General features: G+C 40.3%; 1 protein-coding gene across 3 annotated transcripts in view; it reads left to right on the top strand.

Moving 5' to 3' along the window:
* Window positions 1-705: 705 nt before the first annotated feature.
* The window catches only part of MAP3K20 (mitogen-activated protein kinase kinase kinase 20), a 150,232-nt gene continuing 131,704 nt past the window's right edge, over window positions 706-19,233 (top strand). For 2 of the 3 annotated variants that reach the window (XM_042446714.1, XM_042446715.1), the window contains exons 1-2: window positions 706-889; window positions 16,803-16,996. In XM_042446714.1, the coding sequence (XP_042302648.1) occupies window positions 16,838-16,996 (159 nt within the window). In that variant the 5' untranslated portion in view covers window positions 706-889; window positions 16,803-16,837. The remainder of the gene's footprint in view (window positions 890-16,802; window positions 16,997-19,233) is intronic. The other variant, XM_042446718.1, reaches the window with a different exon arrangement.

Here is a 19,233-nt window from a genome sequence, read left to right as displayed (position 1 = left end):
CTCTCACTCCAGCCCAACTCCTCACACTTCTCCCCTTTTCCTCATGAGACAGGAAGACCAGGTATGTCCTCCTCACCTCAGAGGAGAAGGCACCACAATATGGAGGACATTAAAAACAAATGGAGGACAAATGCCAAATAAAAGCTCAAAAGGTTAAAAGCCTGCCCTGCAGCCACTCACTCACAAACCAAAAGGTTGTGAGTTCAATACCAGCTGGGGCTCAGGGTGGACTCAGCCTGGCAAGTAGCCAGCTTGTTGGGGGCAATTGGCTTAAACGTTGCACACTGACAAGTGGCATAGAAATGTACTTGCTAAAACACCCATATAAATATAAGTTTGTGCTTCTTAGCCCTGCTCAAAATGGGGGATGTTTGGGAATTCCCCCTTGGGCAGGAAGGCTGAAATGGAGAGCAGGTGCCACCCTGACTCCTGAGGTCCTCAGTGTGGAGCATGAAGAAGAAGAGGAAGTCTGCCTTCCCCAGTGCTTTCTGAATACTTTGTATACACTCAGATTCGGAATGGAAAGTTGTGTCTACGGTTTTGCGCCCCCTTCTCTCATTTTGAGGGCCCTTGAAGGACTTGGGAGGGAGGAAGAGGAGAGAAAGAGCCCCCCCGCCCCATATCTTGCCAAGGGAGGGGAAAGCCAGCCAGGGCAGGGCGGTGTGCCTGGGGCGGCCCCTTCTCCTCCTCCTCTTTCCTCCTCCTCCTCCTCCCAGAGGCTGCCGGCTAATTGGGCTCTGTGGACATTAACCAGACCCACAACTCCCCCAACAACACCCAGACCCACGCACCCCACCGCAAAGCCAGGAGGAAGAGGAGGCGGCGGCGGCTGGAAAGCAAGGTGGGGGGCTCCTGGCTGCCTCCATCCCCGCTGCCTCCCTAGAGCAAGGTAAGGGGCTGCCTGCTGGGCGGGGGGGGGGCGGGCTTTCTGAAAGGGCTCAGGGGGGTTTGGGGGGGCAGAGAAGAGGGGGGCCCTTAGACGCCCAGCTGGAGCCCCAGGGCTTCCTGGAGGGCAGGAGTGGGTCTGCGCAGACATGTTTCCCTCCTTTTCCAGGACCTGTCCTCCATGTCAGCCTTCTGCCCAGGAGGGATTTCCCCCAAATGCCCTCCTCCACTTTGAGCAGAAGCATGGGTTGATATTTCTAGGAGTGGTGTTTTGTTTTGTTATTTTCTTTAAGCTTTGGCCCTGTCTCCCATTTTGAGCATGGCTAAAGAAGCACGCACTAAATAGGAATGTTCCCTTCAGGGCTTTTTCATCCTGGGTCCTCCTGCCCTCCCTTTTCCTGGAAGGGACTCCTCTCCACTTTTTTTGTGCCTGACTCAGAACCAGGGGCTGAGCTTTTATAGGGAGTCTTTGGAGCTTTGTAGGGGGGGGGGGGCTGTCCTCCGACGTCTTCCATTTTGGGGTCCTAGCTGGTCCCTTCCCCTCTCTTTCTTCATCTCCCTTCTTGGTCTCCTTGCCTGCCAAGAATTTTATATAAGTTGGAACAAGTTGGAAAGGAGCGTTTCCTATTCTGGGAAGCCTCCTGGCTGGAACACTTTTGCGCAAGGCGTAGTAGTGGGTTGAGTGCTGGACTCTGACCCTGGAGCCCAAGGTTGAAATCCTAGTCCGGCCATGAAACCCACTGGGTGACCTTGGGTAAGTCATACTCTCTCAGCCCCAGGGGGAGGCAAGGGCAAAGCGCTCTCAACAAATCTTGCCAAGAAAGCCCCATGATATAGGTTCTCCTTAGGGTCGCCATAAGTCGGAAACAACTTGAAGGCCTGCAAGAACCAACTCTCATCACAGAGTAGTGGTTTGAGCTTTGGATTATGACAACAACCAACTCCCGTCATAGAGTTTGATGTGGAAATCACACTCTGGACGTTATCCAACAAGGGAAATTGGAAGTATAATCCAATGGCAATCCAAATGCAATCATGGGGTTTAATGTTATTGCTTGATAGACTACCACACGCAATTTCGGGCAATGGGAAGTTAATCCGAACGCAATCATGGGGTTTCACGATAATGCGTGATAGACTACCACATGCAATTTCGGGCAATGGCAAGCTATTTTGGGCAGTGGGGAGTCAGTTTGAACGCAATTTGAATTCACATAAATTTGCTGAACTAGCAAATTCACGTGAATGCATTCTGGCCCCACTTTCTTTTCATGTGTGTTAAGGACATGCATACGCACACACCAGGCAACTTGCTCTAAAGATTGGGGGGAAAGTATTCCAGCAGTCCCTGGTTTTGCTGCCTGTTTCAAATTAGGTGTACCTATGCAACCCCACCCCATGGGCTGATTAATGACCTGTATCATCATCCTAGTTTCTGGCATTTCTAGTCCTTCTGTCTGAGTTACACAGAAAAGTTCTTAGATTTTCTGTCCCTTTCCTGACATCCTTCCTATGGGAGGGAATAGGCTTTAGGCCAACAACCAGAATGCATATTAATAAAAATAAAAAGCCAAATACACAAGGGGAAAAAATACCTCTTGTATTTGACCTTGCTTTTGGAAAACAAAATAAAACAAAACAATGCTTTCCAAAGTTATATCTCTAGAAACTAGTTCGTTTTTATCCAAGAGTGTTTATGAAGAACACACTCCTGCCTTTTAAGGAACATTTAGAATGGCTTGAAGTGAATGTGTCAGATAACTCTGAACTTACAGTGTTGGCAGCCTTGCTGAGTGTATTTTAGGTGTGCTTGAGCATAATTGGGACATGAGGACCCATTCACACTATGCAAATATAGAAGTGTGATTCCACTTTAACTGCTATGGCAACTTCCAGCTGAATCTTGGTGTTTGCAGTTTGGTCGGAGGCCCCAGAGGAGCTCCCTGACTGAAGAGTCTAAAGGCCTCTCTCTCAACTGCAAATTGAACAACAATTTACAATATGCAGATGACACTGTACTACTAGCAGAAAATTGCAAAGACCTGGAAAGATTACTGAAGAAAGTCAAGGAAGAAAGTGCAAAGACAAGTTGACAATTGAATATGAAGAAAACTAAAGTAATGACCATGGATGATTTACATAATTTTAAAGGAGACAATGAAGACTTTGAAAGAGTTCAGGATTTCCCATACCTTGGCTCAGTCATCAATTAGAATGGAGAGTGCAGTCAAGAAATCAGAAGAAGACTAGGACTTTGGAGGGCAGCTATGAAGATGCCTCACTGAATACTAAAGTTAGGATTGTCCATGCCATTGTATTTCCCATTTCTATTTTTGATTGTGAAAGCTGAACAGTGAAGAAAGGTGATAGGAAGAAAATCGAATCACAAGATGTGGTGCTGGAGAACAATTCTACAGATTCCATAGATTGCTAAAAACATAAATGAATGGGTCCTAGCCAGGGGTAGTAGTTTGAGCATTGGACCTCGACTCTGAAGACCAGGATTTGGTGCCATGAAACCACTGGGTGACTCACATTCTCACATTTGGGCAAGTTACATTCTTTCAGCCTCAGGGGAAGGCAATGACAAACTTCTTCTGAACAAATATTGCCAAGAAAACCCCATGATAGGTTCACCTTAGGGTTGTCATAAGTTGGAAATACTTGAAGGCACACAAAACACACAGCAAATCAAGCTTGAACTCTTCCTAGAAGCTGTGATGACTAAACTGAGACCGTCATACTTTGGACATATCATGAGAAGACCTGACTCACTAGAAAAGACAATAATATTTGGTAAGGTAAAAGGCAGTAGGAAAAGAGGAAGACCACATTCCAAGTGGATAGTCCCAGTTGAGGAAGCCATGGCCCTGAGTGTGCATGACCTGAGGTTTTGATGAGAGGGTGATTTGGAAGTCTTATTCATGGGGTTACAATAGATTGAAGTGGACTTGACAGAAGACAGAAGGTTAACAACAACAAGAATGACAAATCCCTTGGTTCCATGGGCTGTTGCTGTGGCAGTCAAAGTGGAATCATAGCACCATAATTGTGCAGTGTGAGTAGGCCCAACATAAACAAATCTCAGGGATGTGCAACATTAAAATGTAGGGTGCCAGGTAAGAGTGCTGGACTTTTGGTACTTGAAAGGCAAACAGGGCCCTATCAGAAATATGGTGGGAAATGAAAGTGGTCACTTACTACATGCACTCATAGGTGCAGGGTCCCAGAACAGGCATCAGTGCAGGTAGGCATTACCCTTGAAGCCCAGAAGCTTGCTTCTTGTCCTTTGAACCTCTGTCTGGGGTAGACAGAGCTGGTCCCCTTCAGAAATGGGCTACATGTCACCAGCATCAACAGTCAACATGGCCCATGCTGGTTGAAGGGGTGTGAGTCCACATCTGGAGTCCAACACATCTGGTGGGTACAGTTTTGAAATGGGTGGGAAGCAGAGGTGGAGAATGTGTTTCTCTCCAGATTAGTTGGATGGACTGCAGATTCCATCTGGCATCACACATGAACATAATAATTGGTTTAATTAGAGATCTAATTATGTAACTATTGCCTAGCCTTGAAGTGCTTTATCTGCATTGTTTTATATGGCTCATGAAAATTAGGATAACATGACTAAAGAGAAGTGATTGATCTAGGATTCCATGGAATATATTTGCATGGAAAGTCATATATTTGCCACTGTATGTGTGTGCATGTGCTGGGAGCAGTAGACCATAACATTCCTTTTTTTTTTTTTTTTTGATATGCCTATACAGTACTTTCAAACACTGTTTAGCATTTTAAAAGTTGTGTAGTAATACTATGGGTGCTATCTTGCCCATTGCAGGTGTAAAAGTTGTATATGTTGGAGGACTCAGTGAAGTCCTCTTTATTCATTTCATGCAATTATATCCCACCTCTCTTGCAAGGAGCTCAGGGCAGGATAAATCACTGTCTCCCAGTGTTGCCCTCAGGAGAACCCCATGGGGATAGATTGAAAGACAGCCCAGTGGCACCTGGTGTGTTGGAATTGGAGCTGTAGTCTCTCTGGTCCTAGTCAGCCAGCCCCCTTGCCTATCCATGCACAGGTTGTGCTAGGACCATCAGAGTGACTGAGACAGTCATTTTTATTTATTTATTTATTGGATTTTTAGCCTCTCTTTCTCCCAAAATGGGATTCGAGGCAGATTCAGCATGATTCTTACATAATCTCTCATTTGTCTCTCACTCTCACCTTGATAAAAGCTGCCTGTGATCCAGTCCAGAACACAGAAATGTGTACTGAGCAAAAGAGGATAGAATCAGTGTGGTATGATAGCCAGCATGGCATAGTGATTTGAGCATTGGACTGGGACTCTTGAAGCCAGGGTTCAAATCTCTGCTCGGCCATGGAAACCCTCTGTGTGACCTTGGGCAAGTCGCACCCTCTAGGTCGCAGAGGAAGGCAGTGGCAAACCCCCCTCTGAACAAATCTTGCTGAGAAATCCCATGATAGGTTCACTTTAGGGTTGCCATAAGACAGAAATGATTTGAAGGCACACAGTAATAATAACAACAACAAATGGAGCAGAAGGGAGAGATGAAACATCCAGAACTCCTACTGATTGGTTTCATGTAGACCTGTTCCTAAGCATCTGTATATTTTACTTAACACACAATGTTTACCCAAACCCCATTTATTTATTTTTACTTGAAATTTTTAACCCGTATTTAAATTTATTTTATTTAAATCTGTTGAATTAAATATTTAATTTAAGAATTACTAAATTATATTTTAAAATTTAAACTAATTAAACTATTTTAATTATTACGGGTTACAGGACCATACAACTCCCCTCTTATAACAGCTGCAGTGGCTGCCATTTTGTTTGCTTAAACTTAAACTCATATTATATTAGATATATAATTTAAAAATTCAGAGTCCTGTACAGCCCTATGTGGATCAGGTCCGGACTGCCTGGCAGACTGTATCTTTCCATATAAACCTGCCCAGGTCCTGAGGTCATCTGGAGAGACCCTTCTCTCAGCCTCACCTCTGTTGCAAACATGGTAGGGATGCGTTAGAGGACCTTTTTGATGGCTTCGCCCGATACTAGAACTCCCTTCCAAAGGGAGGCTAGAATCTACCCATCCTTGTTATCTTTCTGTGTGAAAACATTTTATTTTGAGAGGGTTTTGATTTAAAAAGATGTTAAAGAATGAGCTAAGATATGTTGTATTATTTTGAACCCACTGCATTTTATTTACATATAAAATTGCATTTTATTAAGTATAGTTCTGAACTGTTGTAATGCTGTGATTAATTTAATTTGTGATTAGTTTAATTTTATTTTAATGTTCACTTTTTGTATGTTTTTAGCTGTATTGTTCTTTTAAAATTGTATATCACCTGGAGTACCAATTTTGGGAGAAAGCCAGGATACTACTACTACTACTACTACTGAGTGTTTAATTTAGAATTATTAAATTAGATATATAATTTAAAAATCATTACATATTTTATTTACAAATTACAAATTATTAAATTAATTTCATGTTGCTTGATTTTATTTGAAGCAGCTAACAAGAAAGAATGGGAGAACGACAATGACAAAAACATGAATATTTTAAAGTAAAATGTAAATATTTTAAAGTGGCATACTTTAAAAAATAATAGCAGCAGGTTGGACAGCTTGAAGAGAAACATAACCCTGAAAATATAGATGCAAAGCGACATACACACTTGAAATGAAAACTTTTCAGGTTAAAAATCCTAGAAGATCACCATTGTATGAAGCTGAGTATGAAAACCGGCCTTGAATGTAAGCAGTAGACCCTTTAGCCTTGAGCAGCCAGAAATTGTGTATCTGCAAGAGTGAGAATACAGCACACGCTATCATTTTTTTCCTGTCCAACAGAGGAGAAAACCAAAATCCTTTGCAGCCATCATAGACATGTCACGCTAACCTTCCTCTGCCAGCCCATGAGAGGCTACCTGGGGTGCGTCTTTATAGTGCTGGTTAAAGTGCCTGGGCAAACAAACGTATTTGTTTATTTAGTATCTGTTCTGCTTGTCCTCAACAAATAACTCTCCTCCCCTCCCCTACCCTTGCAACAATCCTGTAGTGTAGGTTGGCTGAAAGAGAGAGAGTGACCAACCCTAGGTCACCTAGTTTTGAGGCTCAGAGAAGACTGAAATCTCCCATGTCCCAGGTTAAGACTGCCTCTTGACACCAGTTCACCTGTGGTAGTTTTCATAAGGTTTCATCCATTACCTCTACCCCCTTTTCCATAAGGAAATCAGTTAAAGAGAAGAACCTGGAATAGCAACAGAGTGTTTTGGTTTTTTTTACTGGTAGTACTAGGAGACGTGTGTCTGGAAGCATCTTTGAATAGTGGGTGGCATATATGTATGTGCCTTCAAGTCACCTATCAATTTATGGTGACCCCATGAATTTCATGGGATTTTCTTAGATAAGGAATACTTAGACATAGTTTTGTCAGTTCCTGCCTCTGAAATATATCTACAGCACCTTGTATTCATTGGCCGTTCACATTCACATACTAACCAGGACTGACCCTCTTAGCTTCCAAGATCAGATGGGATCTGGTGCCTTTTTAGGACATTGTTGTTGTTTTTATGTGTCTTCAAGTCATTTTTTACATTGCGAGACCCTAAGGTGAACTTATCATGGGTTTTTCATGGCAAGATTTGTTCAGAGGTGGTTTGCCATTGCCTTACTCTGAGGCTGAGAGCATATGACTTGGTCAAGATCACTTTGGGTTTCATGGCTGAGCTGGGAATCAAACTCTGGTCCCCTGAGTCCCCAACACTCAAACCATTTCGCAACACATAGGGCCACTTACTGTGTTGATGTTTAAATTTGTGGCTTGTCCAGTGTGTAGCTGATAATTTTAAACCATGATGCCTGTTATGCCACCAGCATGACACTGCTATATAAAAATAGGATTTTTCATAAAACAAGAAATCAAAATAAGTAAAAAAATTTTTAAAATAACTCCTCTCCACCCCCCAAAATCCATGCTTGAATATACTTGGTGTGCTGTAGTTCTAAGCTTAGATTTTTGGTGAATTGGGCTTTTTGGAAGAGGATTTTGTAATGGTTTGTGTGTGTGTGTGTATGCACATTAGCATGCCTTTCTCTGTGTGTTTGCTTGATTAAGTGCTACTGTTGCCAACTTTTTCTCCTGTCAAGAAGAGAGGCTTTTTGTGCCTGTAGCAGCTGCCTTGTAAGAAGAAAATTGGCGGGAGAAACTTTCTGGCACACAGAGTCAGTGATAAAGAAAGTTTTATCTGATTATTCCTGCTGTTAGACAGCTGCTGAAGGCATTAGGATCCTTGCCTGGAGGAAGAAAGAAAAGGAGGAAAAGAAGATGGCAATCTAGTGCACATGGGGACCGTATTGCAGCCAAGCAGATCAAAACTATGTGTGCCGTTTATCAACCAGTTTTTTTAAAATGCAGAATGTTGCAGAATAAAGCACCGTTATACCATTCATATTCCTTTCTTGTCTAATGTTTAGGAGAAGAGTCAGAATGTTTTGTTTCAAGACGTTTGCTTGCTCGGCAGGGACTGCATTTGAAATCCCAAGAGCTGAGTACAGTACAGTATTGAGATACGGATTCATGAATCTAAAAATGGATGGTCAAAGTTCTTGAAAGCCATGGAAGTGTTTTTTCCCAAATAAGGAAACTTGGCACGTGTCTCCTGTATGTTTTAAGCTAGTGCAAATGTAGAACTGCTTTATTGGCAATACCTTGGCATGTTGCCTTTCCAAAGGAAGCACTGAAAACTATTTTGTTTTTATGAGGTTTTTTTTTTAAAAAAGAGCTAATCTGAGAAGGAGAAATTAGTGGTGAATAATTTAGATCTTGGAATTTTGGTGACTGAAGATTTCAGATGCATTAACATAATTGTGATAATCTGGTCAAGACAAAGTGCATGCATGTAATATGAAATTGCAGTCTGTTAAAATAAATTATTTTATAGTTTATGGAAACACTTTGATGTTTTGGGATATGCTCATTTTGTGAAATATGTACTGTACTGGATGTTTTAATATCCATATCTCTTATATTTAATGTAATTTTATTGTTATCTGTAAGGCCTAATGGACACAGAAGGAAATCAAATAGTAAATAACTGTGCTTATTACTGCTCTGTAAAATACCATTGACTTCCTGGGATATTTGTTTGATAAGAAATGTTACAAAGCCAATGGTGCAAGTCCAATGTGTCGAAAAACATCTAACCGAAATAACAATACATTATCAAGATTCCAATGTGCTTCTAGGCCTTACTTTTTTTTATAAAGTTTGTATGGGAGAATTGTGAATCCATTAATTAATGAACTTGAAGTAAATTGAGACTTCAAGTGAAATATTGCCATCTATTTGTTATTTAATTTTTAATTAATTTTTTTTATACCCTGTAAGATTTTGGGTTACGAAAACTAATGTTTTGGTGGTTCCTGCTTTATGATCTAAAAGACACATGATTTACATAATTTCTCTATTCATTCTTTCAAGGTGCATCAATCTCCTGATCATGCTAACAATCAAAGTGGCCTTTGAATTTCCCCATAACCATGTTTTATGTTGGAACAACAGTTTTACTGTTTTAAACAAAAGTGGCCATTGCATCATTCTGAAAGCAAAAATCACAGAATGTGTTTTCAGACCTTGAGAAAAATGATGAGAAATAAATCAAATAGCTAGATAATACCATCTTCAGATTTTAGCCTGAACAGCAGCAGTCTGAATTCACCTTTGCTTCAAAATATGTTGTGCTCCAATATATTTTATATATTCCAACATATTTTATATACAGTACTACAATACCTGAACCTCAGCAGTGTAGGGTCTAGTGGATCGTTTATGTCCAAAGTATAAAACAACATGATGATTTTTTAAGTCATGGCTCTTTAGGCTGTCTTAATATACAGCAAGAGGCATCCCATCTGGTAAACTAAGGGGAAATGCCTAATCATGTAGAGCAGAGCTAAAAGTTACTTTTTGGGGCTACAGTTGCCCGAATCATTCAATCATGGTATTCCAAGTTATGCCTCCAGACCTGTACCTATTTTTGAAAACTAAATTTAATGGAGAGGGAAAAATGAGCTTGATGTTGTAAGTCCACAGAATTTACTAGATAGATAACGTTTTGTTGGATAAGTCAACAGACCACATATTGAATTTACCAGATTACAGTATTTTAAAATGTTAAGTCATCCGTGGTAGAGTGATGGATGTTAAAGCAGGGAAGAGAATATTGTCTCTTTTATGTACACACAGAGACACCCTCATCAACCAATTTCCTCCATTATTAAAGATAATTCTTTCTTTTGTAAAGCAAATAGCTTTTTAGTCTAATCTAGGCCTCTTTAAAAATAAGCCTATAAAAACATTTTCTTGCCCACCTAACCCTATGTTAACTTTTTCTGTTCTAGAAATACAGGAGGGAAACTCACCAAGTATTGGTCTTTAAAGAAATAACAATTCACTGCTTAGTTGCAAGGGGACAATTCTTAGTGACCATACATAAGCAACTAAATGAGCAGCTGTCTTAGAAATCACATCTTTCCTCTCACTGCAAATGCTGTTTTAAGTTCCCAGGCTTCAAGGGAGATAGGAGCCAAATGGCAGTTTTTCCACAGGGAAGGAAAGAAGGAAAGGTACCCCGTAGATTTCTTTAGCACACTGTACCAAACTGAGCATAAGCCTGGATGTTTCCTCTTTCTGAACCTGGCTTATTCCCATTTTGGAGCAAGCAAGGCATCTAGTTAAAGATGGGGTATAAAGGCAAGCTATCAGATAACAGGAACCCACTGAGCATTTATTTAACTATATTGAACTGAGAGTGCTGTTATTAAAGAGTTGGATATACAAAGCACATCGCACAATAGACTGCTGGGCATTAAAATTGAAATACAAAGTGCCACAAAAGCTCTCTTAGATCCTTTTCTCTTTGGTGCAAAAGACAACACTTTCTAAGCTATAAAAAAATAATTGCCAGGAAGTGAACAATTCCCCTTCCACCTTCAGGAAAGCCTCAGAATGTAAGTTCACTTCTTCAGTATTTTTGTTTTGTTTTCCTTTTTCACTCTCGGGCCATGTTAACTTATTTAGATCAAAATTGAAGTTCAATCCATCCTATAGAGAAATTTCTAAAGTAACCATCACCTTATGAAAACAAAGCCCTTTCTTTTCATAAGGTGATAGTTACTTTAGAAATGCCTCTATGTGATGGATAATGACAGAATCATTCCTTCAAATACATATCATGTGTTACTAATCTGCACCAGATAACAAAGCCAATCGCCATAACCTTCCCTATGGCTCTCATACAATAGCAGCTAGGAGCTCTCAATTGTGTTTCTGCAAATGACAGGACCATGGGACTCAGCAGAGGTTCAGAACATTGTTTTGCTTGTTCCTGCCTGAATTTTTTTCACAGGAGATGCAGCATATGTCTGGAGATACTGAAAGATCCAAGTCTTTAGGCCGGCAAAATAAGGATGGATGAAATGGCTTGCTTTTGAACAAATGTAGAGCTAGGGGAGGAAGCCTCTGAAGCCTGATCCTCAACACACATTTTTGGAAGCCTCTTTCCTTCATTTCAGTATAGCATAACTGGAAATATACTTAAGATCAGGGGAGTTAGGGCAGTCTTGATGCTAATTTTAATCTTCAATCAAGTTACTCACTCTTTTTGCTGATGATTCCAGCCTCAGTCACTTCAAGGGCATGTAGATGCTGTAGCTGTTGGGGCATGTGCCAGCTTAGCTTTTGACATAGGTATTGCAACACTTCGTTTCCTCTTTCCTGTATGAGTTCTCCTCTCTCTTGCCCATTTTAATTAAGCACCAGGTTAGACATTACAAAAGGCATAGAACTGCCTCTGTGCTACAACGGAAACAGCATGACCACATGACACCAATGCAGCATGTGCCTCCTTGTATGTGTTCACAATTCAATGGCCTTCCGGAAGAGATCCATCTCATTCGGAAGGCCATTCCACAATTTTGGAGCAGCTGCTGTAAAAGCTCTCTGGGAGGTTGATATAAGTCTGGTTGATTGGTGTTCTAACACATTCTTACCAGTTATTCTGAGAGTGCAGGGCAGATTGTGTAGGGAGAGGCGTTCCCGCAAGTAACTCGGGCCCAAGCCATAAGAATGATAAAATCTAGTTGTCATCTTGAAACATTTGTGTTTCTGCTTGGGAGGCTTGCCTTCTTGGGAGCTAATCTTACACAAATGAATGACTAGGAAATGTATGGGTTAATTTTGCCCTAGCTGCATGCAAAATACAAGGTGGCTTTTAGACACTACAGAGTGCAAATAACAATGGGTAAGTTTAAGCTAACAGTTAATTCTTTTTGAAAACAGGAAAAGTTAAAAGCAAAATTTCCAACTGTGCCTGATTATCACCCAAGAAAATACTCACACCTGATAACATACATTGCTACGTTTATTCGCTACATTGGTGATATGCACAAGCTCCTTCTATATTAAGATGCAGGCTCTACATACTGTTTATGCAAATAAAAATTATTATTATTATTATTGCCCACATTTCTCCCCAAAGTTGGAACTCAAAATAGCTTACAATTAAACAATTAAAAACATTCAAAAGTGAACATTAAAATAAAATTAAATGGTTACAGTATTAAACTACATTACTCATTAAAAGAATATAATGCAGTATAAAAAAGCACTTAGAAACAATACAAGTACAGTTTTTGAGAGTGATGCATTTTAGATTGAAGTCACACACAGGGCAACATAAACTACATGGTTGCAGTCTACTTGAGGCACAAGGCTGACTGACTGATTGAATGAATACATAGATAAAAAACAACAAGTATTTAGAGGTACTATTCCTCATCCATATAGTATATTCAGAGTACTTCATGTGCATTATCCTAGGGCCCCCTCTCCTGTTATCTGTGTGATAAGAAAGCTGGGAATGGAGTTAGAATCATAGAATTAAAGAGTTAGAAGAGACCGCAAGGGCCATCCAGTCCAACCCCTGCCATGCAGGAATTCTCAATCAAAGCATCCCCGACAGATGGCCATCTAGCCTCTGTTTAAAGACCTCTAAGGAAGGAGACTTCACTATACTCCTAGGGAGTTTGTCCCACTGTCGAACAGCCCTTACTGTCAGGAAGTTCCTCCTAATGTTGAGGTGGAATCTCTTTTCCTGTAGCTTGCATCCATTGCTCCAGGTCCTAGTCTCTGGAGCAGCAGAAAACAAGCTAGCTCCCTCCTCTATATATCACCTCTTAACCTTCTCTTCTCCAAGCTAAACATTCCCAGCTCCCTAAGGCATTCCTCATAGGGCATGGTTTCCAGACCCTTCACCATTTTAGTCGCTCTCCTTTGGACATGCTCCAGTTTCTCAACATCCTTTTTAAATTGTGGTGCCTAGAACTGGACACAATATTCCAGGTGGGGCCTGACCAGAGCAGAATAGAGTGGCACTATTACTTCCCTTGATCTAGACACTATACTTTGTTGTTCCTTTTTACACTGTGAAGATTGTGAGAAACCTCCATCTGTCCTCTGCCACGTGGGAGATAGAATGTACCGTCAGACAAGAGAGATCTGTGATGTCACTCCTTTCCTGACTGGAGCAACACTGGCTTAGAAACAGTCACATAACAGACTCCTAATTAATCCTGAGGCTTCTGACTTCAGACTTTACACTCATGGCATGGCCGCCCTTACAATGGCACTACCTTCGCACACTGTGGCTCTCAGTAGGCATAACAGGTGCGGAAACTGATGCCGAACTTGTGTTTGCTTGGTGATGGACAGGCAGTTGTACTCAGTTGCTCCTGTAATGCCTTCCAATAGTATTTCAAGCTATATGTCATGTGGGGTTGATATTGCAGTACTGGGACTTACTTGGTAAGTAGACTTGTGGGAGTCCTTTTTAAATTTAGTGCACCAGTTGCTATTTTGGGTTCTTTTGTATCCTTAACATTTCTGTATGAAGCCTCTGAGGATGTATCCACACTGTAGAAATAAAGCAGTTTGACACTACTTTAACTCTCATGGCTCAGTGCTATGGAATCTTGGGATTTGTACTTTGATGTGGCACCACAGGTCTCTGACAGAAAGCTAAATATCTCACAAAGCTACAAATCCCAGACTTCCATACCATAGAGTCATGGAAATTAAAGTGGTGTCAAACTGCTTTATTTCTGCACTGTGGTAGCAGCCTCTGAGAATATATCTAAACTGCAGTGGTAAAGCAGTTTAACACCACTTTAACTGTCATGACACCATCCTGTGGAATCTTGGCATTTGTAGTTTGGTGACATATTCATCCTGGTCTGTCAGAGAAATCTAGTATCTCACCAAACTAAATATCCCAGGATTTTGTAGGATTGAGTCATGGCAGTTAAAGTGGTGTCAAACTGCTTTATTTTTCCAGCGAGACCCTGCGTCTTACAAAATACCAAATTTGTAATTCATTAGAATGCTCATGACACTTCTTGGGCTTCTCCTTTCCATCTGACCCATGATCTGCAATCTGTGTCCTGATTGCAGGGGTTGTGGTTTGGATGCAGATGAGTCAACTGAAGTTGAACTTTGGCAGCATACCTAGAGGAAATTCCATTGGCTTTAATAAACAGATTTCTAAGCTTGGATGTATACACAAACATGATTGCATAATCTTTCCCATAGATCCTTTTGTATGGTAAGTTACCGTAGCTAGCATTTTAATTTGTTCATAAAGCATTAAAACAGTTGGATTGTCACTGGTTGAAGCTCTCACTTGAAACTCGCTTACACAATTTTTATAGCCTTACATAAGCCACTGTGAGTGAGACCTGGCTTCCTGTCCAGAGTTTGAAATGACAGTACTGGTCTCCTTTAGATGTTGATTAATAGCAGGCATGAAAACTCAAGAGAATATTGAACTTAGAATTAGTTGTGTTATTCAGTTGTGTTTCCTGCCGCCTTCCACAGATTGCTAAATCTGAAAAATGTGTATACATTTACATGTAGGCTGTATTTCAGAGGCAGGAATTGGCAAAGCCACCCCCATGTATTCCTTGCCTAAGAAAACCCTATAAAATTCAGGGGGTCACTATAAGTCAACAGATGACTTGAAGGCACATACACACACATATGGGGTTGGATCTAGACAAGGACAGGTAGTGCACTTTACAGGACTTCTCTGGACTTCCACATTTTTCTGCAGTCTCTTTTCTCTCCTTCCCTTAATCCCTACCCCACCCCAAGCTATTCTCAAAGATTAAGGTATCCTCTGAAAGTTATATTTGTTGGAGAGTCAGGCATTGGAAGCAGAGAAGAAGACTGAAGGATTAGACTGAGTTGTATAACTGGAAGTGCCTTTCTGCCAGTAGAAGGCTTCCCTGGAACTTGCATGTGTAAATATATCATTGTGTTGCATTGCACTGTGTTAGTATTTGCCTGCTTGTCAAGAAACAAGCAGTGACACAACTGTATTCTCTAATTTTCCAAGATGTTATTTTTACATTGATCTATTTTAAAGTTGTGTTTTTAATCTGCTTTTAAGTTTATTGTATTTATTTTATTTAAATTTTATTACTGTCAGCCTCCTTGAGTGCCACCCATCCCTCTTATTTTAACAGAAAGGCAGGATATGAATGCAATAAATAAAAGAACAATTTTAAACAGCTCTTCCTTGGCTGATGATAAATTGGTGGTGATTTTGTGGTGTCCAGAACTTAATTGATGTAGTGTCCCAGTTAGTTATCAAATCTAATTCAGACTTTAACTATTAACACTGAAGGGTCTGATATGTACTCAAAATGAGGGTGCCCTCTTTTGTCCAGAATTGTTCAAGAATCACTATGCAAACTGCTATGTGGCCAGCTTCAAATAACACTTTGTTAAGTTGGACCTACAATGAAATATAACCACTGTAAGACTCCATCAGGATTTTCACTTACACTGAAAAACCTGAAAAAAACTATTTTTACTCTTCACTTTCAATTTGAGTGAATTTTTAGTTTGATCATGTTGATCAGGATCACTTCACAAATGAATGAGCTGGAAAGTGGGTGATAATTTGTTAAGAAGGAGGTCCTGTGACTTATAACTTAAAGGCAAGAATGTTTTGTTCCACTGTTATAAATATTATATGTTCCCTTATAACTGTAAAAAAAGAAGAGGAAGAAGCTTGCCTTGGCATAAACATGGGTAAGATAAATTATTTTGCACTTGCTGTTGACGGCACAACTAAGCCAGTTCTGGAACAGGCTTGTACTTTGGCCAAGTTTTCTCACAACTGTAGCTCAAGTTAGCAGCATGTTAGTGAATGTTCAGAGGCAAGAATGCTTGCTCAGGCAAGGTCTAAAGTAGTTATTAGAGCAAGAAAAATTTACTTTTGGGTGATCATAACTCCCACATCCCCTCGCTAGTGTGCCCAGTTGGTAGGAGTGCTAGGAGTTTTAGTTCAAAAAAGTAACTTGTGAAAGTTCTGCTCATTGTACCAGAATGTCTAAGGACTTAGGTTATGTATGTTTCTCAGAGTGATCACAACGTGGATACATAGCATACTCTAGATTCCAGAACTCCTAGGCAAGTTCACAGTTACAAGCGTGCTTCCCATTTGACAGTGTACGTCACTGTGAGAGAACTCTCTCTCTCTCCCTCTCATTGCATTTGTGCACACAGACATGCACACACAAAAGTGTCTCATCCTGAGGGCCTCCAGCATCTGAGAACAGGAGAATTTTCTAGATGCTTCTCTACAAACAGTAGCTACAGGTGGCTGAAGAGAATACATACGCGCTGTGAAGTTTAGAGCTTTTTACACTGATGAGATCTGTTTTCATTTTCATAGTAAAGAAAGTTTGGAATACAACGGACCATGGAGGTAGAAGTGTAATTAGATTGTCTTTCTGTCATTTTTCTTTCAGATTTTTTTCCCCGTGGTGTATTTTGTCATTATGAGATGTCGTCTCTCAGTGCTTCATTTGTGCAGATTAAATTTGATGACTTGCAGTTTTTTGAAAACTGTGGTGGAGGAAGTTTTGGGAGTGTATATCGAGCACGATGGATATCTCAGGACAAGGAGGTGGCTGTGAAGAAGCTCCTTAAAATAGAGAAAGAGGTAAGCAATGCACGCATTTCATTTTTTGTTCTAGTAGAAAAAAATGTCAGATTCAAATTTTTAACAGTAGTTAAGCACAAGTCTTTTCCCCTTTGTTACCTTCCCCCCACCCCTGTGTGCAAGCGTTTCATGTTAGCAAGCTCTAGCATTATCACAATCTAGAAGAATATTTTGTACATTGTTAGGAGAATACTTTTCAGAGAATGAAATTAATCAGACTTTGGCATAGTGAGAATATATTTAAAAGAAAATGTGCAAATTAGAAGTCTTGGTGAACAGACTAGAGTTAAAGTCATGTTCATTTTGTGGTTTTTAAGCAGGCATCCAGGGCCCAGTAGTGTGGTCCTTTACTTGCTAAAATACTATTAACACAGACCTTCACTGTTGGAATCAAATGTGTAAGTATTTGTAACATTGATTTTCCTGGGAATTGCATGATCATTACTGAGAGAAGGATTGAATACTAGATGTGCAACATCATATTTCAATCAGATCTGTATTTATGGAAACATGTTGTCATACTATTAAGCATCTTCAGTATGAACATACCCTTCCAGTAGAAGGCAATACAACTCCAGTAAAACATCATAAGTAGCAACATGCCCCCACAATATCAGAAATGAGGCACTGGTATGTGATTCATTATTTATATATTCAAGTCCATTCTGAAAGAAATTTTTAATGTGATTGTTTGTATCAGTGGCAAAGGAACTTATCCTTTGGTGTTCATTATCAAAATAGTTGAACAACCACAATCCTCTTTTGAAGTAAGACCCACTGCATCCAGTAGGTCTTACTTCTAGATAAGTGTGTATAATGAGCTGGCAACCTTTCTGAGGTTGAGGGCCTCATTGTTTGTTGACTGACCTACGAAAGGCTGTATGCCAAAACGAGGACCATGGTTACAGGGCAAAATGGAAGCATAGAGTTATTGTATTTTTCAGTGCTATTGTGACAAATCTATCAATAATTATTCCATATGACTTTTTCCAGTGTATTTAATGTTATGTTCTACTATTTTCTTTTTTAGCTGTCCATTGTGTTTCTCTTTCTCAATGGTAGCCTGTATCTCCATTATGCCAATTTTCCAATTTAAATTAATTTGCTCTTTATGTGCATGCATCTTCAAGTTGCCTGTCAACTTAGAATCATAGAATCTTAGAGTTGGAAAATGAGGATGACCCTCAAGGACTATGAGGTCTAACCATCTGCCCTGCAGAAATACTTGTCAAAGCACCCCTCGACAGACGGCCATCCAGCCTCTGTTTAAAAAACTCCAAAGAAAGAGACTCCACTTACGACAAATCCCTCGGGTGCCAGTTCCTTTTTCTGAAATATAGCCTACAATAATTGGTCTTCGTTAGTGGTCTCATTCAACTACGATCCAGGGCTGATCCTGCTTAGCTTCCAGGATCAGAGGGGATCTGGTGCATTTAGAGTATTTAGGCTATCCATTCTGTGCACTCTGTATTTCATCTGAAGAAGTGGATTTATATCCATGAAAGCTCATGCTGAAATTAAAATCAGTTAGTTTTAAAGGTGCTGGCACATTCTCTCTCTCCCCCCCTCCACTCCTACCTTCATCTTAATTGTGAGTACAGTGGAGTTGTGCTCTTGTAAATATCCAGTTAAAATTCTTTGTTTGCTGTTGTTTGAATCAGTAAATAAAATAACTATTTTAGTCATGGGATTTGATTTGTTCATCAGTTAACAAATGGAATTCAGTCATATTTCCATAATGCATGTACTTGCAAGTACAGTCATCCCTCCATATTTGTGGATTTGATTATTCACGGATTTCATTAATGTTCTCTCTAGGACTGTCTAGGTCCTCCAGTGCAACTCTGTAGTCAACTTTAACTAAAAGTTGCACTGAAAGACCATTTGTAGCTATTCCAGTGCCATTTTGTGGTCAGTGTATGTTGGACATTGACCACAGAGTTGCACTGGAGGACCTAGAGATTCCTAGAGAGGTGTCCTCTCAGGTAAAAACAGTGTTTTTGTTATTTGTGGTTTTTCCATATTCACGGGGGTCTCGTTCCCCTAACCCTAGCAAATATGGAGGGACAACTGTATAACATATTTGTATGCAAATTCAACAACCCAGGTAAGCTGAGAGAGGAAGGGATACGGAAGAGATGTTATATTTCTTGTGGGTTCCTTTGGAATCTTGTTATAGTAATGTATCTCTGGCTTGTGTTTTCAATTTGTAGCATGCGTTTGCATTGTTTTGTGAG

This window comes from Sceloporus undulatus, chromosome 1 (assembly GCF_019175285.1).
Source record: "Sceloporus undulatus isolate JIND9_A2432 ecotype Alabama chromosome 1, SceUnd_v1.1, whole genome shotgun sequence".
NCBI lineage: Eukaryota > Metazoa > Chordata > Lepidosauria > Squamata > Phrynosomatidae > Sceloporus > Sceloporus undulatus.
This window is presented reverse-complemented; position numbering and strand designations above follow the sequence as displayed.